We start from the raw sequence: 24,110 nt of genomic DNA, 5'->3' as shown, positions 1-24,110 counted from the left end.
GCACTTTCTTTCTCTGCAAGAGTTTTAAACTGTAAAAACTTTTCAAATACCTCATATTTATAAGCCAAAAAATAAACCCAAGTCATGCATGTAAAATCATCAATAAAAAGTAGAAAATATCTACTTTTATTTAAAGATGGAGTATTTGTTGGACCATAAATATCTTCATGAACAAGTTTGTAAGGCATTGTAGCTTTCCAAGCTTTTCAGACTGGAAATGATTTACGATACTCTTTTTCATAAACACAAGCTTCACAAACAATACAGTCAATACTCACAATAAATGGTAAACCATTCACCATATTATTTTTCTGGCTTAATTATTTCAACACATTAAAATGTAAATATCCATAACATAAATGCTAGAGTTGTGATTCTTCTTTCATATCTACCATCAATGCACAATTATTTATCCAAGATAACTCAAAAGGAAACATTTTATTCTTAGTCATCTGAATCTTAAGAGCAGTCTTATCAAAATTGCCTTTTGTAATTTCACATGTATTATCAGAAAATAAAACTAAATATCATTTATGAATCAATTGACCAACACTAAGCAAGTTATGAGCCAAACTATGTATATAATAAACATCATTAAGTAATTTTGACTTGGTCTTGACTGCTATTAAGCCTTCGCCTTCAATGTTTAAAGCCTTATCATCACCAAACCAAACTTGCAATTTTATTGGTTCATCAAGATTATGGAAAAATGTCTTTTCACCTGTCATATGGTTACTACAACCATTATCCAAAAACCATATCCCATTCTTACTTTCCTTGGGGTTAAGATAAGTAAAAAATAAATTACATTCTTCCTCCTTTTTCTTCCCTAACATTGGCCTGGTCCCTTGTTTTTCCCAACAATATGCTTTAATATGTCTTGCTTTTATGAAAAAATGATGTACTTTTACCTTCTTATGTTGCTTCTGGTCAACCTTTCTCCTTTACTATCTGATTTATCGCACTCCGAATTAGATTTTCCGTGACCTCTTCCACGACTATTGTAACTGCCTCTACCATGACTTCTTCCATCATACGTTTGTTGAAAAAAAAACCCTCTGCATTTTTGTCTTTGGAAGTCACAATAAATGTATTAGGTGAAGATCGTTTTTTGGGTAATGTGTTCAGGTGGAAGTGATGATGAACCATAGTCATAGAGGTGTGTGTGTTTGTGTATATATATATATATAGAAAAACTCTTGATAAGGGAATTTTTATGATTTCTACATGGTAACATCAAGTTAGCCACATTCCATTTTAGATTTTTCAATCTAAATTTAATTAAAATCGATAATGCAACCAACTGATAAACATTCATCACATAAGCATTCTAAATTTAATTAAATAAGAGATTCTCTAATAAATGTTAAACTATATATATTCAAATAAAGTATTGCATATCAGCATTCAAATATTTTAATTACAACCAAATTGTGGAACATTTTTTAATTTTTTCATCTTTATTAGGGATCCTAACACATTACACCATGTTAATTTTTGCATACAAACCTATAAAATATATATATATATATACATAGATTCTGTCTCTCTTTGATTTAATTAAAACAAATATAAACAGAGATAGAGTCAAATAAAGGGAAAAAAAAATCATTGCACTTTATTATCTTAAATTTCGTGATGGTGATATATATGTATATATATTCATGTATATGTATATAAATATAAAATTGCTATTGTTGAGATTTATATTTATGGGTATAGCATGACATATGCAAGGATCTAATGCAGCCCTGAATGGCATAAATACTAACCTATTCAAGGGTCAAACTCCTATAACTGAAAAATAAAATAAAATACTTGTTCGATTCCATAATAGGACAAAATTGTGGCAGGGCCCACTTGAGTTTTGAATTGTGTTGTAGTAGGCTTTTAAACATATTGTGTTAAATCATGTTTGTATCGTGCTGTGTCGTATTCATGCGGAATTAAGTTAACCCAAATACAACCCGATAAGCTTTCGTATGGAAAAATATAAACTTGAATCCATTCGATAAATTATCGTATAACCCATCACCCAACCCGTTAACTTATTAATGAAAAATATAAATTTGAAAATTTAATTTTCACTTAACTTTGATATAATAAAATAATATTTTTTTTAAATAACAAAAATTCTTATTTGTTTTTAGACTTTTTAAAAATTAAACTAAAAAAGAACAAATTGATACATGTTTAACAATAAATTAAGTAATTTTAATATTATAAAACTATGTAATTACCAAAATACTCCTATTTATTGGATTTAATGGGTTTATCGTGTTTCACCCATTACAATTCATTAATTTATTGGGTCTTATTGAATAATACTAATACGGAACGGACACAATATTGTTATCCCAAACCCCTAAATTATAGTGTGGGTTCATGTCGTGTTATCATGTCGATTTTGTCAGGCCTCTGTTGTAGTCTTATTATTCTTTGCTTGTTTTATAGGCAAAAAAAAAAAAGAAGAAGAAAAAAGAAAAAAGGGATTGTAGAGTAGCTATGAATTAGTAAAACGGGCTTCTAAACTCGTAGTGTTGCCGATATTGATTATTAATTAATTAAAGGGTGAAGTTGTTGTTTTTCATTGTATGAAAAATAAGAACCTGGTGTTGACGGGATATTAACGAATAATAATTATCAGATGCTGAGAGAGAAGAAATTCATGCAGACAATTCTGGCAGTGAAGGTGGAGGAAGGCGAAGAAATCACATACGAAAAGCCAACAACAGCAATGAGGAGGGCCATCCAGCGATGGACATTGGCCTGCTGAAAATGCTGGGCCATTGTTTTTCCTTCCTCCTTTGGTTAGTATGTAAACAACTATGGGAAAACAAAATGCGTATCGGACCAGGCCTAGCCCGACCCATATCAATTATTATTATTATTATTATTATTATTATTATTATTTAAGAAAAAGAAGAAAGAAAAAAAGGATGGCATGGCATGGCATGGCATATTTATTTAGTAATCAACAATTGATGATGTATGATAAAATATATGGCAGGTGATATGCTTGTACGTGATAGAACATTTGAATAGCGTATTGACAAGAGAACACAGAGTGGAAATCCTACGGTACATATACAATCACCAGCAAGAAGATGGAGGGTGGGGATTCCACAAAGAGAGCCCAAGCTGCATGTTCTCCACGGCTATGAGCTACATTTGCATGAGGCTGCTTGGAGAGGGCCCTGAGGGTGGTCAGGACAATGCCTGTGCCCGAGCTAGAAAATGGATTCTTTATCATGGCGGAGTTACTTATATACCCTCTTGGGGAAAGGCCTGGCTTGCTGTTTGTAACATTCTTTCCATTATATATATATATATATATATATATATCCATATATATATATTGCATTATTATTTCTTTCTTTTTAATTTCTACTATATTATTTATATTGTTGTAACATTGATTGATGTTGTTGTAGATACTTGGTTTGATTGATTATGATGGACTTAACCCAATGCCTCCAGAATTTTGGATGCTTCCTATGTATTTTCCTATGCATCCAGGTTGGGTTCAACTTAATTTTCTATTCAGATTCACCATGGTGCATGGTAAAATGAAAAATGAAAATGAAAATGTTTTATATATTAATTCAGTTAATGGAATATTGGCCTGCAGCTAAAATGTGGTGCTACTGCCGAACAGTTTGCATGCCATCATCGTATTTGTATGGGAAAAGGTTCGTAGGTCCTATCACTCCTCTGGTTCTACAATTGAGGGAGGAACTCCATACTCAACCTTACCATCAAGTCAATTGGAGTAGAGCTCGCCATCTATGTGCTAAGGTATTTTATTTTATTTATTTATTTATTAATACACTTTTTGAATATATAAAATTATTACACATTTGCTAATTAATAATGCAATATCGATTTTAATTAATTATAAAATGATCAAATATATATATATATTATAGGAGGATATGTATTATCCCCATCCTTGGATTCAAGATTTTCTATGGGACGCTCTGTACACATGCGCAGAGCCTCTTCTGAATCGGTGGCCGTTGAACAAACTGATCAGAGAGAGAGCTTTTCAAATAACAATGAAGCATATGTTAGAAATTTTATGGATCTAAAGATACATAATAAATTTCATAAATCATAAATTACTAACCTCCAAACGCAGCCATTGATAAATTAGATCTTTAATCCTGCAAAATAGAAACAACGTAAAGTAGTGCCTATGGACACACTACTCTCAAACCACTCTCAAATTTCTGAAACCCTAATCTCCAAATACTGTATGGTATATTATTATCTGCTTGCCCTAGACCTTTTAAATAGTCTCTGCAAGTCAGATTTATCCATTAATTTTGACACACATAAAAGAATAATAATTTGATAATATAATTATACTAGGAAAAATATGGATAAGTCAATGGGCTTATAAAGAGAGTTGGTCCTCCAGTCCAATGGGCCAACTGGAGTCTTATAGAAAGTGTGTGACCAAGGGCCCTACTACAAAATAATAAAATAAGCCAGTCCCATTAATGGCATAAATAAGCCCTGTAAGTGAGTAATTTGTTATGCCAAGTCCACAAATATTAATTCAATTCAACATTCTCCCACTTGGACTGCATAATCATCATCATATAAAATCCAAACTCACTTACTACAGAATCTCCCGAACCATAATGCCATTTCATCCAAATATATAGTATACCGACAGGGCACAACAATATACTAGACTAGGCAGTAGAGATTCTCTCAGTAAATCTCCCAAAACATTATACCATTTCAACCGAGTACTTTGCATGCCATAAACTCAGTCTAGGTAGTAGAGATTTACCTAACCATGTGCAATCCCCCAACACACAAAACCATTTCATTCAAGCACATTGCGTATCAACAGGATACAACAATATACCCAAACTAGGTAGTAGGGATTCACCATGGCACCTGTGGATCAACATACACATATACATAGACTAATAGTCTCAACAGGCCTGTAAATATAAGGAGCAATAATATGTGTAATAAATCATCTCATAAATAAATAATGATCCACATACATCAATGTATTAAAATATTCAAAGAAATAAATAATACTCAACATGGATATTACAACAGAAATCATAACAAACTCCCACTGACCCACAGTAGTCTCAACTGCTTAACAATCCCATACGAGACACATGCTCCTCAAATATGTCTACCGGTAAAGCCTTGGTCAGTGGATCTGCCACCATGCTATAGGTCGGCGTGTGAACAACAGTAATGAGGCCCTCTTTAACTTTCTCCTTTACCATAAAATATTTCACATCAATGTACTTCGCACCAGGAGTACCTTTTAAATTATTGGAGAAAGACACCGCTGCAGTATTATCACAATACATCATAATAGGCCTCTCGATGGAGTCAACTACTCCTAAATCATGGATAAAATTCCGTAGCCAAACTGCATGACGGGTAGCCTCATAACACGCCACATATTATGCCTCCATAGTCGAGGATGCTATCACTGACTGCTTGGCACTCCGCCAAGACATAGCACCTCCTGTCATGATAAATATATAACTAGTGGTAGATTTCTTATCATCCACACAACCTTTATAGTCTGCATCACTATAACCTACTACTTCAAGAGAGTTGGTGCGATGATATGTCAACATATGATCTTTAGTACCCTGAAGACCTTTTTAGCTGCTTGGTAATGAATAGGACCAGGATTGCTCATAAATCTACCAAGCACACCCACAGCAAAAGCTATATCAGGCCGTGTACATACTTGAGCATACATCAAACTACCTACTGCTGAAGAATAGCGAACATTCTTCATTGCCATCCTTTCTCTATCATTCTTGGGACATTGATCCTTAGAAAACTTTTCACCTTTCGTAACCGGTACACTTCCAGGAGAACAATTATGCATATCAAATCTCTTAAGGATTCTATCAATATAAGCTCTCTGAGACAATTTCAACACATAATTAGTCCTATCTCGAACAATCTTGATGCCCAAAACAAAAGAAGCCTCACCAAGATCTTTCATATCAAAATGGTTGCACAACATCTGCTTTGTCTCAGCTAATAGGTCAGTGTCATTAGTAGCCAAAAGTATGTCATCAGCATACAACACCAGAAATATAAAACTGCTCCCACTGACCTTCATATATATGCATCTATCAACAACATTCTCCTTAAAGCCATTTTGGGTGACAACCTCATCAAACTTAAGATACCATTGTCTTGAAGCCAAATTACCATTCCCCGTTTGTTGGAAACCAACTGGTTGAACCATATATACATCCTCATATAAATCACCATTCAGAAAAGCAGTTCTGACATCCATCTGATGCAACTCCAGGTCATAATGCGCCACAATCGCCATAATGATTCTAAAAGAATCCTTTGTGGATACAGGAGAGAAAGTCTCTGTATAATCAATTCTTTCCTTCTGGCTAAACCCTTTAGCTACAAGTCTAGCCTTATACCTCTCCACTTGACCATTGGAGTCCTTTTTAGTCTTAAAGACCCATTTGCACCCTATAGGCTTGCTATCCAATGGTAACTCAACCAAATCCCAAACACCATTTGATGCCATTTCATCTTCCATTGCATCCAACCAAAAATTTGAATTTGAACTGCTTATGGCCTCCTCATAAGTGACTGGATCTGAATCATCACTTATGTCAAACTCATGCTCCTGCAAGTAAACCTCATTGTCATCAGGAATAGCTAATCTCCTAGTCCTTTGTGACCTCCTCAAAGGTACATCAGCATCTGCAATAGATGGAATATCCTGCTCTTCAACAATGAGTTCATTCTGACCAACTACTGGTTCATCAACTACTGGATCAACAATATCTCTATCAGGAACAACTATACTGGGAATGAAAACACTTTCTTCTCTAAATTGAGATTCCCTTGGACCATTACTATCACCAAACCCAAAATCATCTTCAAAATAAATGGCCCTATCTGATTCCACGATCCTTGTGGTGTCAGAAGGACAAACGAATCTTGAACCCCTAGATCCTATACAATAGCCAACAAAATATCCACTAATGGTTTTAGGATCCAACTTCTTAATTTGGGGATTATAAATCCTTACTTCAGCTTTGCAACCCCATATTCGAAAATGGTGCAAATTAGGCTTTCTGCCTGACCAGAACTCAAAAGGTGTCTTAGGAACAGACTTACTTGGAACTTGATTCAAAATATAAGCCGCCGTCCTTAAAGCCTCTCCCCACAAATAATCTGGCAACCTAGAATTTGCCAACATAGACCGCACCATATCCAACAAAGTTCTATTCCTTCTCTCAGCTATGCCATTTTGCTGAGGTGTACCAGGCATCGTATATTGCGCATCAATGCCACACTCACGCAAATAAATAGCAAAAGGCCCTGGGTTCCTTCCAGTCTCATCATATCTACCATAAAACTCACCACCTCTATCAGACCTTACAGCTTTTATTTTCTTATTCTTTTGAAGCTCCATCTTTATCTTAAACTCTTTAAAGGCAACTAAAGAATCTGACTTCTCACGAATAAGCTCAACATGTCCATAACGAGAGTAATCGTCAATGAAGGTAATAAAATATCTATAACCATCCATGGCAGTTGGTGTAAAAGGTCCACATATGTCAGTGTGGATTAACTCAAAAACATCTCCACACCTAGCTAACTTATCCTTTCTTACCTTGGCAGTTAACTTCCCTTTCGCACATTCAACACAAGTCAACAGATCAGAGAAATCAAGATTAGAAAGTATCCCATCCTTCACTAACCTTTCCATTCTGTGCCTAGAAATATGTCCCAAACGTTTATGCCATAACATTGAGGAATTGTCATTAACTCTTGGGCGTTTAGAAGCAACAATAGAATTAACAGAGAAATTGAGACCATTATTAAATAAATCATGCTTATATAAATTGCCACATAAAGTTCCAAAACCAACAACTTTACCATCCTTAAATAATTCAACTTTGTTATTTCCAAACAAAAAACTATAACCTTGACTATCCAAAACAGAAATAGATAACAAGTTTCTTCTTATTGAAGGTACATAAGAAACTTCTTGCAACTCCAAAACATATCCATTGGCAAGCTTCAACTTGATTGTTCCCATAATGTCCACCTTCACTCTTGAGCTATCTCCCATATAAACATGCTGCTCAAGATTGGTTGGGCCCCTTCGGTTTATCATCCCCTGCAATAAATTAGTAACATGAATTGTTTCTCCAGTATCTAACCACCAAGAATTCATAGGCACATCGATAATATGGTCTCAATCATTAAAATATTACCTTTCTTCTCTTGCTTTCCCTTTAAGGTCCAACAGTCTATCTTCTTGTGTCCAACTTTGTTGCAATATCCACACCTTCCATTGAAGTACTCTTTCCTTTCTCTAATCTGAAAACCACCATCCCTCGGCCCTTTAGGCTTCATACCAGAAAACTTCTTCCTATTGGGGTTAAAACCCTGCCCAGGCTTGAAACCTTGTCCTGGCTTGAATCCTTGTCCCTTCTTTTGGAAAAACTTCTTGGACTTATCTACCTGATGTGAAACCATAGCAACAGACCTAGACTTACTTAATTTAATATCATCCTCTTCCTTGCCAAGGATAGTAGTCAATTCCTCCAAACTACAACCTTCTTTCTTAGTATTCAAACTCGACCTTATATTATCAAACTGTGATGGAAGACTCCTCATTATAGAAAAGGTCAAGAACTCCTCTCCAATGTCCATCTTAAGATCCTTTAGCTTATTATAATAGGAAGAAAGTAGCATAATATGGTCCCTTACTCCTTTAATACCATCATACTTGGTATTATTCAATAGGTCCAAATAATGATGCTTCTCATTCATATCAAACTTGATAAACTTCTGATTGCACCACAGAGGGTCTAAAGGTGATTCATGACTTGTTAATTTAACTTCCATCTGATTTAATTTAATACTAGTTCTTACTAATAAAACCTATTTCAATTGGTTACGTGTGGAACTCCATGCATCTAATTAACTTGATTTCATATTTAATCCAACAGTGTTGTTTGATGTTCTCGTTGATGCCCCCTCAACTTGTTGGTGAAAAAATGGAACCTCAGAGGTTACAAGATTCGATCAATCTTATACTTTCTCTGCAGGTGGGGTGCTTTCATTTCCATGTCCTAAACCTTTAACAACTTTTAATCTATATGCCCAAAAATAATTAAGTTTGAATATTCTATTTACTACTGCAGGATAAAAATGGTGGTTTAGCAGCTTGGGAGCCAGCAATAGGACAAGACTGGATGGAAGTAAGTAGTTGGTCAATCAATGCTTTTACTATTAATCGAGTTGATTGCAACTAATTAGTTATTAACTGAATAAATTGAAAATTAATTAATTACATGGATGTCTCAGATGTTTAATCCAAGTGAGGTATTTGCGGACATTATGATAGAGCATCAATATGTGGAATGCACATCATCCGCAATACAGGCTCTGCTTCTGTTTAAGAAGTTGGACAAAAGGCACAAGACAAAAGAGATTGAAAATTTCATCACCAATGCTGTGCGTTTCATCCAGGACATACAAAGGCCTGAAGGTTCATGGTATGGAAACTAGGGAAGCTGTTTCACATATGCCACATGGTTTGCCATCAAAGGACTCACCTGTGCTGGCAAGACTTACAACAATTGCCCAGCAATACGCACAGCTGTTGATTTTCTGCTAGCCACTCAGAAAGAGAGTGGTGGGTGGGGGGAGAGTTATCTTTCATGCCCAAAACAGGTAGGTGAAATCAAAAATTAAAATCAAAATCAATTACATTATTACTATATTATTATTGGTCATCTATATGTTGTTACAGGCTAATCTTAATTATTGATGATGGTTATGGTTATGTAGGAATACATACATACAGAGGGTAGCAAAACAAACTTAGTACATACTGCATGGGCTATGATGGGTTTGATTCATGCTGGACAAGCGGAAAGAGACCCAAGCCCTATTGACCGTGCAGCAAAATTGATCATCGATCCTCAACTTGAAAATGGTGATTTTCCACAACAGGAAATGACTGGAGTTTTCATGAAGAATGCTATGCTGCATTATGCCTTGTATAGAAATATTTTTCCCATCTGGGCCCTTGCTGAATACCGCAGGCTGCTTATGTTATCCAAAGCTTAATTAAAAACCAATTATTACTTTGAATTAACTTCCATCTCTCTCACTGGAGGATTATGTAACATATACATACAAGTTGTTATTCATCCTCTTCCTAGATTTATACTCTTCTTTTATTTATTTATTTATTTTTTTCAATAATTTATTTTTTGTATATATGCTCAATTAGTCCCCATTCCGCTCTATCCATGGATGGATTCAATAATGGTGTTGAAGCACCAATAGAAATAAATTAGTTGTTTTCTTCCCCACTCTACCAAGCTAGATGCACATACAGAAAACTTCCGTCCCACTCGAGACTTTGGCAGATATCATCCATCTTTTCCCTGCCATGGGTTTCCACCAACATATCCACCAAGTTTTCCTCCTAAAACCCCCCTTCCCATGCTGCCTGCCAACGAATCCGGTGGGAAACGAAGCAACCTTTATCCGTGGGTACAATCCATTCCTAGGCATTTCTAATGGCGACAGTGTGCGAGTGAGCTAGAACAAACCGGAAAAGAATATAAGAAAGCTTGCTTAGGAGTTAACGTCGAGATGTCAAAGAAATGTGAATAAGGAATTCGATCTCGGGAGGAAAGATCCTTGCCGAATCGAAGGAAAGGGATAATGTAATTATGCTCGGTCGAGGTCTTTTTTATTACGCGGACCGCTGGGCCGAGAAGCTTATCCGGGAGGTGTTTTTTATTTGCATTCTTGCTGCTTTGGTCCACCACCGGGGGGGTTGTAAGGGGGTCTATTCCCAATCAATCATGATCAGAAAGAGGCCCCTAATTGGAGCTAATCCTTTTGGATGGGGAGTTACCTTGGAAGGTCTCAAGGTCTGCAGATGTTTTTGGGAAGAAGAGGCTTCAATCTTCCTTAGTAGCGGAAAGAGAGATCAACGAAACTATGTATTTCACTCCATCACAAATTAGTCTTTTAATTTTTTTGAGAAATTCTTCCTAGTTAGACACCCGTTTCCCTAGCAAATTAAGCACACTGTACAGTTGACAAATCCAATTAGATGTTCTTTACACTAGAAACAATCTATTAAGGTTGATTTACATTCATTTTCCATTTCTTTTGAAGTAACTGCTCTGTATAATAGGTTTGGCAATGATCAATGCTCAATAGAACAAAAAGAGCATTCCTACTGGTGCCTTCAACTTTTTCTGCCATATTTCAACAATGCAAATTGGCATGAGAAAAAGAATATATATATATATATATATCTATATATATATAATCAAGTTTAACAACAAAGCCCAGTGGGAAAATAATTCTTCTCTCTTTTCCTTTCTTAAACCTCAATCCATGGCAAAGTATACAACAGCAACTCATCCACCTAGACATCTAAAAACTATCAAGAGAAGAAAACAATTTTGTCACAATTTATAGAAAACGAACTAACAACTTGCTTAATTCTACCTTTTATGCTCTTGCTTATAGGTGTATAAGCTATGGTAGGGCAGTCACATTTTTATTCAGCTTTAGAAGGTAGTCTTCTGCAGTATTCTGCTAGAGCCCATAATGGGTAGATATTCCTGTATGCTGCGTAATGTAGCATACAGTTCGTCAAGAAAACTCCCGTCATTTCCTGCCATAGGAGGTCTGTAGTGAGAACATCAAACTAGAACCATAATCCATGAATACTTGGTCAAGAGGTTTTGGTCCTTATCTCTTAAAATTTTCCCATATTCCGTGAGAATGCAATCATCTTTATGTTTATGATTAACAAACGCAAATTTTAATTCGTAGATAACTATGCCTAGAAGAGTTATAAAATACCTGTTGTGGGAAATCACCATTTTCCATTTGGGAATTGATAATTAGCTTTGCTGCACAGTGAAGAGGTGTTGAATCTCTTTCTGCCTGTCCGGCATGAATCAGACTCATCATTGCCCATGCAGTTTGTACCAAATTTGAACGGTTTCCCTCAAGAGGTACATATTCCTGTATTAGCAAGCACATATTATGATTGAATCCTGAAGCTTCATTTATTATCAGTCTCGCATTCAAAATGTTACCTTGTTTGGGCATGAAAGGTAACTCTCTCCCCAGCCACCATCCTCATTCTGTTTCCTCAGTAAAAATTCAACTGCTCTCCGTATAGTTGGACTGTTGTCGTAACTCTTGCCAGCGGCTGTCAATCCTCCCAAGGCAAACCATGTGCCATATGTGAAGCAAACCCCCCAGTTTCCATACCTGTGAAATGCTTATAACGTAATCAATTAACTTATAAATTAACTAGAACAAACATTTCTAATGATAAAATGTGGAAGGAAACACACCATGAACCATCAGGCAATTGTATGTCCTCAAGAAATTTGACAGCATTGGCTATGAACTTTTCTATCTCCTTTTTCCTATGCTCCTGGTGTAACTTATTAAATAAAACTAGAGCTTGGATTGCTGATGAAGTACATTCCACAAATTCATGCTCAATGACAATGTCCACGAAAAATTCAGTGGGGTTAAGCAACTGAATGTCAAAAATAAAAAAGAAGTATTGGATTAGCATATGGTGATCAAGGGTTATTTGAAATGCATATATTAGCCAATGAAACTACTTTCAGAAGAGCTTAAATTTATTTTGTCAAACTACTTACTTCTAACCACTTTGGTGCTCCTGCTGGCTCCCAAGCTGATAAACCACCATTCTTACTCTATGGTTAAGTCAAAAAATAGAACTTATTATTGCATACATACAAAAACATCAAAGAAAAATATATAAAAGAGGAGAAACTATATATATTACAATATTGAAAGTTACTTATTGAGTGAAAGTTACAGCAAATTATATTCCTGTCACCACCCACTAGAAGCGGAAACTTTATAGTGAAAGACGGTCTGGAAAACTTGCCATTAAATAGTTTGATTTCTTGTTCTCATTTCTTTTCATAAACTGGTCATGTAAAAAGTTCAAATATTGCATCTATGCCTACAAATAATAGACGTGAAAAATATACAAGAACCTTCTATGAGCAAATCCTCACCTGTAGAGAAAGTATGAGATTAACAGAATCATACAACCTCTCTGCCTCCATATGCTCACCAACAATCTCGGGTGGCATCAATGAGAACAACAAGCAACACTGTGAAATACAAGAGAATTGAGTTAAATATGTATGGTGACAAAGTTCACAAATCCATTAATGATGTTGACTTTTGATCTGGATTACCTTCAAGCCCTCTGCAGTGCAGTCAGAAACTTGCCATCCGTGATCTTGATCAGAAAATGTCCATGATCCTTTAGAAATGTGACGGCACATGCTTTTAAAATCACCAGAAGGATTTTCTTTGACCTTCACATTTCAAGCAGAAAAATAAACATTGGTCCATGTAGTTTATAAACTTTAATCATGTTTTCATTTCTTTTCTTTTTATTTAGTTATTTATTTTATTATTATTACTATTATTTTTCTGTAATTAAAAAAAATTACTTGATAAATAAGGTTAACATGTTTTTTTGAGAAAAACTTGAAACCTGAGATTTCTTTAAAAAGTCATGCCCTCTAGCAAGTGTCAATGGAATTTCGTCAATGAGATTACTTGCAAGCAAAGCTTGTATGGCAAAACAAGCATCCCACGCTTGACTACCAAAACTCTGCATATCAATAATTTTATGATACCAAAATCAGTATCCCTTTTTTATCTACATAAATTGAACAATGAACTTTCATACGGAAGGAAAAACGAAAGGGTGCATAATAACCTGCATTTTCATTCCATCTTCAGCAACCCACATATAATCAGGTATCCTAGCCAGGTGCTTTTTGAAATAGTCACCATTTGGATCTTCTACCCAACAAGCAAGCATGCATAACACCTGTTCCATGCACCTGACATAAGAATATATCTACAAAAGATAAATTATGTATATATTGAACGTAATAGTATCTACCTTTTCTACACATCCAATTGTAATGTACCGACTGTTCTCATCTTCATAGTGAATATGATGCATTGTAACTTGAAGAGCCCTCTCTCTAACCAATTTGTTAAAGGGCCAATGTGTAAGAAGGGGCTCAGTACAGATATATAGACTATCCCAGAGTAGATTTTGTATCAAAGGATGGGGATAATATAGATCCTCCTATAATGAAATAACTGTGTTATACATCATTGAGTTAAGAACATAAAAGAACTATGTTATCATATAAATATATATATATATATAAATATATATATATATATATACATACGTATCAACATTTGATGCGCTAATTAAGGTTTACCCACCTTAGCACACAGATGACGCACTTTCCTCCAATTAATTTCCTTGAAAGGTTGAGCATGAAGCTCTTCCCTCAATTGCAGTATAAGAGGTGTGATTTGACAGACAAACCTTTTGCCATATAAATATGACATGGGCATATAAACCATCCGGCAATAGCACCACATTTTAGCTGCATTCAGTAGGGAGAAAGAAAAGTTTAAATTTGGAGTAAGCAATAAAAACAGTTTGCTATGATTAGAAATGCACTGCACTTAGTTATTTGTTCTTGTTAAGTATTTGTATAGAACACATCCTAGATGCATCAAATAAGGACGAGGTATTAAAAGTGGATGACAGCTGCCAACTGAGAGTTCCTCTGGGTTTATAATGTGTATATATAATATAGATAGATATATGGATTTCATATCTTAGCATCCTTCCGATATGTGAAATGAGCGCATAATGTATCCAACTGATTTTCAAACAAACCTGGATGCACGGGAAGAAATGATGGAAGAATCCAAAATTCAGGAGGCATCGGGTTACATCCAGCCCAATCAAACAAACCAAGTATCTAAAATAATAGGACAAAGGATATAAGATTGAATATCACATTACATATGTAGAATATCAAATAAAAATCAATTCTTACTAGACCCTTTGATGGAAATATAACCTCACCTTGACTAAGATTTGTATATTGAATCACATTACATATGTAGAATATCAAATAAAAATCAATTCTTACTAGACTCTTTGATGGAAATATAACTTCACCTTGACTAAGATTTGTATTCTTTTCATAAAATGTAACTCTTAATGTGAAATAAATTTCAGCGAATGCAGATATATATACCGAAAGCCAAGTCTTCCCCCAGGAAGGAATATACGTTACACCGCCATGATCAAGAATCCATTGTCTTGCTCTTGCACAAGCATTGTCTTGTCCACCGTCAGGTCCTTGTCCAAGTATTCGCATACAAATATAGTTAAGAGCTGTACAGAACATGATGCTATGGCCCTCGATATGCAATCCCCACCCACCATCTTCATTCTAAAATTCATTAACATGGTTTAAATAAGTTGTATTAATTGAATGAACACTCGGGAAAATAACAAACATACTTGATGGTAATATATATAGCGAAGGATTTCCTTGCGGTGCTCTGCAGTGAAAACAGAAGAAAGGTGTCCTGTAATATACAAGCACATGACCTGCATATATATATATAGATTCAAAATCTTGAGTGAAACATCAAAAACAAAATCATTCAGATAATTGAAGAATATCTTATATTGGGTCAAAAAAAATAAAAATAAAAATAAAAACATGAAGAAGTGGAAATCCAAACATACTAACCAAAGGAGGAAGGAAAAACAGTGGGCCAGCATTTTCAGCAGGCCAATGACCATCAGCGGCTTGCAAGGCTGAAAAGAAATGGACAGCCCTCCTCAGTGAAGTTGTAGCCTTTTCGCATGCGATTACTTCACCATCCTCAACCTTCACTTGGGGAATTGTCTGTTGGAATCTTTTTTCTCTCAAGAACTGCAAATTATGAAGAAAAATCAAATCAAATCTAAATTGAAAAAGTTAGTAGTGATTAGACACAGTATTATATATATATATATATATGATTGGAAGGTAGATTTATCCGCTAATATAGTAAATACTGTATGGAGGATTTCTTGGTACAGAGTTGTTTTAGATTGTGCGTCAAACTGGTAGGGTATTAAAATAGCGGAAATTGAGATGAATCACAGTCCAAGTGGGTCCCTTGTGTTATCTTCAAGAATACCATCCTTCATAAAATATCCTTCCTAAGTTCCACAATCCCACCATTTTGGCTTTTGCTGGCCATAAAAATGTCGGTCTTGTTTTCCGATTGGAATCCATTTCTGTGGTGATGGACAGAATCAACCCACATCATAATCTCCGTCACCATTCTACTGGATTTGCCCGATTTCGAAAAGATGAGACAAGCCCAATCGAGGTAGAGTGCAGAGGATTGGATTGGTCTCTCTGACACTCCCACAATTCTTACTTTTTCCGTCTATGTGTGTTCTTCTCCCACCAGCAGAACAGACTTTTAAAATATTCATGACAAAAATGCTACCATGGACTCTGTTTCGGACAGCTATGCCATCTACCAATTTCTTAAGTTTGGCTGTTACAGGTAAGAAATTCTTTTAACAAAATAATTAATTATGTTAACAGTTTTTTAATAATATTAAATTGATATTAGAAAGTTAACTCATTTAAAAATAAAAATAAAATATTATTCATCCAAAAAAGAAAAATTCATTTAAAAAATATTAAATTATAAATATTAAAATTTTAATAAAAAGATTTAATCATCTTAAATTTATCGGTTATGAAATGTTATTATTTTATATTCAATTTTTATTATAAAATATTAAGACATTATTAAATACATCCCATTAATTAATAAATATATATTTTGTTTTAGAAAAAATATCAAATCATAAATCCCAATTCATTTTTCCATTAGCTCTATTTTCTAGTTCTGTTTTCTTTTCATATTTCATTGTCGTCTCCATCATCAATTGCAATATGCTTTTTCGCAATTGCAAAAGGGTATATCCCTTTTTCTTTAAATTTTTTTTTTTTTTTCCAACCCTCCCTTTGCGCTCTTTCTCACATATCCATAGTTGAAACAAAATAAGTTTTTGATTTTTTTTTTATTTATTTAATAGAATTGAAACAAAATAACTTGAAAGCACGAAGCAAAGGCTTCGTCTTTCAATTGACTCGTAAAGGCCTTAACTTGAAATTGGTGGGTCGAAACTCGGATAAGCTCAAGGATGTTTCAAATGCAATTCAAGTAAATTCTGCAAGACCCAGACCAGATCGTCCTCGCCGATTCCATCAGTAACCTTTCCGAGGGTGTTCTAAGGATTTGCAAGACCATTGAAGGATTTCATGTTGGTGTTCTGGTTAACAATGTTCGAAAATTGTATACCCATGTTCTTTAACAGAGTGTTGAAGAACTTGATAAGATCAATGTTGAAGGCACTAAGAACTTCAACACAATAAAGGTTACTCAAGATGTTCTTCTCTGATGCTTTAGAGTAAGCAAGGTGCAATTGTAAATATCGACACCGGTTGTTTTGATTTACAAAACTGTGCAATGGTAGGGTTTAGATAAAAAGGAAAAAACCAAAAGTGAAATAAGAAAATGGCGTATTGCAATTTCTTTTGGTAAATAAAAACTTGTTGTAGTTGGTAATGTGGACAGTGGTGCAAGTAAAAGAAAACGGAACTAGAAGTGGGAAAATTAGTTGGATTTTTAATGATGTATCCTATCTTTAGTGATAAGAGAAGCTTGGGTATAAGAAAATGGGGACGAAGGATCCAACTTCTAAAGTTTTAATATTCAGGCATGTAATCTGCCACAATATCCTGGGTTCCACGATCACATTTTCACAGTACTCAACAGCCTCCCACAGTCACATTCTCGCATACGAACCCATATTTTTTTTTAACTATTACGCATTGAAAACCAAATCTACAAACAAAGTTTACAATAAAGAAAGAGAAGATTGGAAATTGGTTAGAGTGGGTACGAAAGAAATTAAAAGAGAAGGGGTTGAGAATCGAACATTGATGAAGACCTTGTTTAACCGAACAGTCTTGGGGGCCCAACAATGGTTTCCTCAAGAGATTATAAAGGTACGGCAAATTTCTTTGGGTGAATTGGGTGCTTCCAATGGACACTATAAATTCATCATTCATCTTCCTCTTTCTCAACCTTAAACTCTCTCTCTCCTTTTCTCTCTATATATATAAAGTTTTGGAGAGGCGCTATGAAATCTGTGTGCATATATTAATTTGTTAAATTAAGGATCATCTCATCCCTAAGCCAAAGCAAGCTAATATATTTTGATTGAAGACTTGGATTTGACATTCGCCTCGTACTGGCAGGCGTGGAGTGGATTGAGATTGAGATTGAGATTTGATGGGATAAGAATAATTTAGTTTTGTATTTGGTACTAATTGGACAAGTTGAATTTTATATATATATATATATATATATATAATACTGTTAAATTGATTTCTGAATAAAATAAACTGATTTAAATTAGATTTGCTCAATCTAAAAAAAAAATATAAAAGTCCTTTATTCAATTATTTTATTTTCCTTTATTCAATTATTTTTAAAATAAAAGTTGATCTCATTAATATACAAATCATTAATATTAAATAATAAAATTGCATTTATTAATCTAGATAGCTATAAAGAAAGGGAATAAAAAAAAAAAAAGGCTAGAGAAACAAAAATAAAAAGCAATTTTTTTCTTTAAAAAAAAATGGAATGGAAAGAGAGGAAGAGAAAAAAAAAATGAAACTAAAAGTAATGCAATAAAAAATAAACAAAGATTTAAAAAATGATGAAAAAAAAGAAAGAAACAAAGGAAAAGGAGATAACCCTAAAAAAAAAAAAAAAGGATAAAAAACTGGAAAAAAAATAATGGAAGAATACGAAAAAGGAAAAGAAGGGGGAAAGAAAAGAAAGAAAGAGTTCAAAAAAAAATCTGGAAAAAAAAAAAACTGAAGAAACCAAGATTTAAAAAAAAATAATGAAATTACAAAAAGTCAAATATGAGTGAGATAAAATTATCTCACCCTTTTACCTAGGATTAATTATTCCACTTTAAAAAGATTATTTGATGGATTCAGGATTTCTTAATCCTATTAGTTGCTGATATCAAATACGGGGATTTGGATTTATTTAATCTCAACACAATCCTAATTTTGTCCACCAAACAGGCCATTAGTGAATAAAACAATCTTCAGGGTTTGTTTTGATTTTCCTCTAATTCTATGCAGAGCAGTCGACTACAAATTAAAAGAAGAAGTTCCTTTCAGCCACCGCTGCTGTCATGCCTTTTCTAATTTTTATGCCTATTATATATTCATTTTTTCTTATTATTATGTTAATTATTCGAACTGCTGTATGCCTAATAATTACTAGTGTTTCGTGAGGGAACAGTCCCTTTGTAAAACAATGATCCAAATATGAATCCTCACTCCTGATGTAAAAAAAAAAAAAAGGAAAAAAAAAATAGTTGTAATTTCTACATGTCTTTTGCATGATGGGAGCGACAGTACTTTGACCTTAAAATGGAAAAAAATGATGGCGTGACACAGTTTTAGCTGCTTTGATCATAACTTCAAAGCCCACAGTATAAATAGACAGATCAAAAAGCTAGCAAGCTCTTGATCTTCACACATCTGCATCTGCATGCATGCTTAAACATGGGATATATATTTATATATATAAGGTATAATGTTGGTAGATGTGGTGGTGGTGGTGTCGGTGATGATGATGAGCAGTAGTAAACGGTGAATAAATTAATTAATTAGGAAAGCTAGCTACCTGCATCCGCCAAAGGAGGTCGCTGCATGGCTTGAGATGAAAACGGTTGTTGTAAAATGTGGAACGGGCTGCTTCAACCTCTGCTCTCTCTTCCTGGCTTCCTGCTTCTGCATCAAACTCCCATATCTGCCTCCCCACGAATTCATTCGTGCTGTATATGTATGCCTTTTTCTCCTTTACGTTCATATTATTATTATTATTATTGCCTCCCTCTGCTACCTTAAGCCTCCACATTTTGATATTTAATATTATTATATTATATTTAATATAAGTATGTCAACAATCAATCTTCAATATATAATATTCAATCAAGCAACGAAGTGTAACAAACTTATAAGAAACCAACTTCGTACTCTCTTTTGCTCTCTCTCGCTCTATCTCTCTCTCTATATTTATATGTGTGTGTGTAGGAAACAAAACAAAGACCCCCTCAAACTTCCAACCGCTTATTTAATATTATTTAAACAATTAATTAATAGGCCTGGCTTTTAGGTAAGGCCACCAAAATCATTAAGGCCCCTAATTATATATATATATATATATATATATATCAAACCAATGCCTTCATAAATAATTATCAGAATTATTTTAAAATAAAAAATATGAAAGATATAATATTTATGTGAGTTTTCTTAATATCAATTCATTTTCATATTTTTTTAATATTTATTAATAGGATCAATATTTATATAAGCTGAAATAGATTCTAGGTAATAAATTGGCAAATCCATTTCAACAAGTCTTGCAAAAGTAAAATCGCAATAAATACATTAATGTTTTGAATTTACGCAAAGTTGTTAATTACATTAATGGCATTTTTCAATTTTTCCTTCAAAAAATAAGAATATATACATTCTTTAAAAAAAAAAAAAATTGGCAGCTCTTTCACTTTTGATGTAACATGGACAAATACTTAAAATAAAAAAAACTTCATTATACTCAAAATCTTTCTTTTCAAGAACATTATATTCAAAGATTTAGAAATTGAGTGTATTGCATTAAATTTAGAAATTGAAATTGAGGGAAAAACAAGTAGTCAAATATTATCATAATTGACTTGTCTCTCTACTTAAACAGACAACTAATGATAATTGACGTTCGGGCCTTACCCTCCTACAGGTCCCTTCACTCATTAATAATTCTAACTTGGGTCCATTACAGAGCTAATTACAAAGAAAGAGGTTCCCTTAAGGGGAATGTTAAAAAAAATTTCATTTTTTTGTTGGTGAATATTTTCCATTATGTATGGTATAGCTACATTAATGTGTTACTTATATAGAAGCACAACATAAATAGTTATATAAATCAAAGTACGTTCCATCCGTTAGTAGAGTCTGCAAATAATTTTGATATCTTGAAATGAAAAAAAATAATTATAATAAATGAACAGGCCGCACAATGTAGCTACAAACAAATGTAATTGATTTCCATGGGATGGACTACTATTCAATTTCAAACTATGAGTAAAATGTTAAATAAGGTTCACTTAATTGGTAAATTTATTACATCCATACTTATAAGATTTTAATTTCTTAAGCATAATTATAAAATTTATTTTTAATTATGTTATTAAGTCATGTAAAATCTTATCCGTTCTATCATAAATGGAAAAACGAAAAGAAAAAAATTATTGTAAATAATTAAAAAATAATAATAAAAACATTAGGAGTAAAGATTAAAATGGCCCACGCAAATTAATAGAGGTGTCAATTTTTAGTTGATCGGTGGCTATCGATCCATAACCAAACTTCTAAGTTTTGCTTTTTCTGCCTTTTCAATGGCACTCTACATTTAATTTGTGGGGGTCTCTCTTTCTTTTTCTTTTTTCTTTTTTTAGGTCCTTTCCAAGCAAAAACCTCTGCACTTTTGCTATCAATATTAATACACTTCCACACTTTTTTTTTTTAATCAAAAAAACATTATCTTGCTTTTTGGGTCATAAATCACAATGACCCACTCTTTTTTGGAACTTGTACAAAAATCATGATTTAACTACTAATTATTTACTAAGTATTTATTTATTATTTATATAATGTCCTTAAGCTATGTAAAATAACTTTTAAATCGTTTGTACATTTTCAATGTGCAAAACTTCATATAAAATGCAACATTTTCGTTATATGTACCAGTCAAAACAAAAAGAATATTCTTTAAACTAATGATGTAACACCCCGTCCCAAAGTACAACGGAAATTCTTGTGGTTTTAACATTATTTTGGGCATGATTTGATTTTCAAATATTTCAAGAAAAATATTTGTTTATGTTGGTAAGTTCAATTTTTATAAGTATGCCCCTGGAATATTATGTGATTTAATTTATTATATTTTAAAAATATTTATGCTATTGGGAAAATTGAATATTTAAATTGGTGGATTTGAGAGCTAGTGGATTTGAAAATTATGGAATTTATGCGATGAATTTATGACGATGATTATAAAAGAATTGTGGGAAATTTACTGGTTTAATTGGATGGAATAAACCCGATATGTTATGGAAAATTTGAGATTTTGAGATATAAAATAAATATGTGGATTTTATGATTTTTAGATGCACCATACACGTACTGGTGTTCTGTTTATATGTGATATGGTTAGTGTGCACACGAATGTGATTAGCGCACGGGTGGGTGTGAGTAGCGCGCAGATGATTTTATGGGGTTGTCTTGTGTTTGCCATCGGATGAGGGTAGGCCACCCCTCCATGGCCGGGACGCCTGTTTACAGCGGCGCGGTAGGACGCCAGGTGACCGTATGCCGGTTTCTCTCTATAACCTCCTGCCTGGCGGTACCTTGGGACGCTGGGTACTGTTGGCGCCACTAGTATATAGTGGGTGCATCAAGTGATTTTCAGAACTGAGATTTTAAAATAAATATTTTGAAATTGTATTGAAATTAAGAATATAATTAAATACTGTTTTTGGTATTTATTTGAATGGGGATTTTAAATTGGTTTAATTTTCCCTTTACTTATTTATTCAATAAATTAATTTCTTTTAATTATAATCTTTGGATGCTTGATTTATTATATTTTATTTGATATTTAGTTGAATAAATTGTTGTCTTGGTTTTCGGGGAATACGAATAAAGGGTTTTGTGAAAATGTTTTAAAATGGGAACTTTTCCAACCTAGAGAACTGTAAGGGTTTTGAGAGAAATTATTATTTCCAATTATTTATTATTTATCTACCTAATTATCGTGGTATTATAATTGTATAGTAGATAGGGTCACTCACTGAGATGATTAGCATCTCATATTTTTAAATTTCGTTCCTCTAGGTACCAGGTTTTGTCGGTATTCATCCGGAGCGGACTTGATCTTCATCGCGGTCTTAGTTCGAGAAGTACCATATTCTTCATTTATTGAAATTGTAATACTTCTTTCACTCTTGTTGTATTCTATACTTAGTAGTACTTCATGAAGCTCTGTATACTGTCTCAGACATTTATGTATTATTTATGCACTGGGTTGTTGTTATTCTTTGAAGTGCTGTAAATTTGTGGAATCAATTTGTAGTATTGTGGGAGGAATAAGGGGATGCTTTTAGAAGTGTGTTTTCAGTGCAGGAAATTTTTGGTAAGTCCTACCCTTAGGGGAGGTGCTGCCAGATTTTCTGTTGGAAGGTTTGGTAGTATTTCCCTGGGATCAAGGCTTGTATAGGGTTCCGGGAATGAATTCTGGACGGGTCTTGACAAATGAAGTCTAAAAATATATATATATATATATTTTTATTTTTCTCAAATTTTTTTACGAAAAATGTTTTCAATGCTTTAGTTAAATATGATTTTGTAATCATAATAGACTAATTATAATTTTAATTAAACATGTATCATACTCTTCAAAAAAAAAAGTAAACAAAGTAAATTAAAATTAGAAAAAAAAAAGGCTAATAAAATAATTATAAGTAAAATAAAAGATGTGACTCCTCAACATTTCTTTAGTTAAAACAAAATAAAGTAGATTATAATTGTAATGAAATCTTATATTAAAAATATTAATCAAATAAGTATTGCGTGAATCTGCTATAATCTCAAAAAGGAAAAGAAAGAGAAAGAAGAAGAAAAAAGAAAGAAAGAGAAAAAGAGAGAAAGAGAGAGTATTTTCTAGAAATTCACATCAGCTTCATTATGAAGCCACTGTTTGCATTTTTATCAATGTTGGTACAACTTCAAAGTTGGTTACAACGAAAACAGCTAGTTACAATGAAACTAATCAACAAGAGCTTACTCAACTAACTACAAGAAACTAATGTGGCATATAGTAGGCACATGATATCCAACATTCCCCTTCAAATTTAAGATTGTCACAAAATTTGATCTTGAGTTTGTCTCATATCAAATATTCCCCTTTAATAAGTTGAATTAAGACAAAGAGTTAACAACCTT

The 24,110-nt window shown here is 33.5% G+C and overlaps 1 protein-coding gene and 1 pseudogene across 1 annotated transcript; one reads left to right on the top strand and one right to left on the bottom strand.

Annotated features, from left to right (window-relative positions):
• Positions 1-2,638: 2,638 nt before the first annotated feature.
• Positions 2,639-11,171, top strand: LOC132800227 (beta-amyrin synthase-like; annotated as a pseudogene).
• A 140-nt stretch (positions 11,172-11,311) lies between these two features.
• Positions 11,312-20,102, bottom strand: LOC132799203 (beta-amyrin synthase-like). The gene is made up of 16 exons (XM_060813430.1): positions 19,729-20,102; positions 15,690-15,875; positions 15,455-15,544; positions 15,186-15,383; positions 14,819-14,903; positions 14,353-14,519; positions 14,015-14,206; positions 13,826-13,939; positions 13,598-13,717; positions 13,293-13,415; positions 13,107-13,205; positions 12,720-12,776; positions 12,402-12,592; positions 12,138-12,315; positions 11,899-12,063; positions 11,312-11,707 (listed from the first exon to the last, which is right to left on the bottom strand). Exons 1-16 carry the CDS (start codon positions 19,960-19,962, stop codon positions 11,591-11,593), a joined length of 2,316 nt encoding a protein of 771 aa, XP_060669413.1. The 5' UTR covers positions 19,963-20,102; the 3' UTR covers positions 11,312-11,590.
• Between the last annotated feature and the right edge of the window lie 4,008 nt (positions 20,103-24,110).

This window comes from Ziziphus jujuba, chromosome 12 (assembly GCF_031755915.1).
Source record: "Ziziphus jujuba cultivar Dongzao chromosome 12, ASM3175591v1".
NCBI classification, from domain to species: Eukaryota; Viridiplantae; Streptophyta; class Magnoliopsida; order Rosales; family Rhamnaceae; genus Ziziphus; species Ziziphus jujuba.
This window is presented reverse-complemented; position numbering and strand designations above follow the sequence as displayed.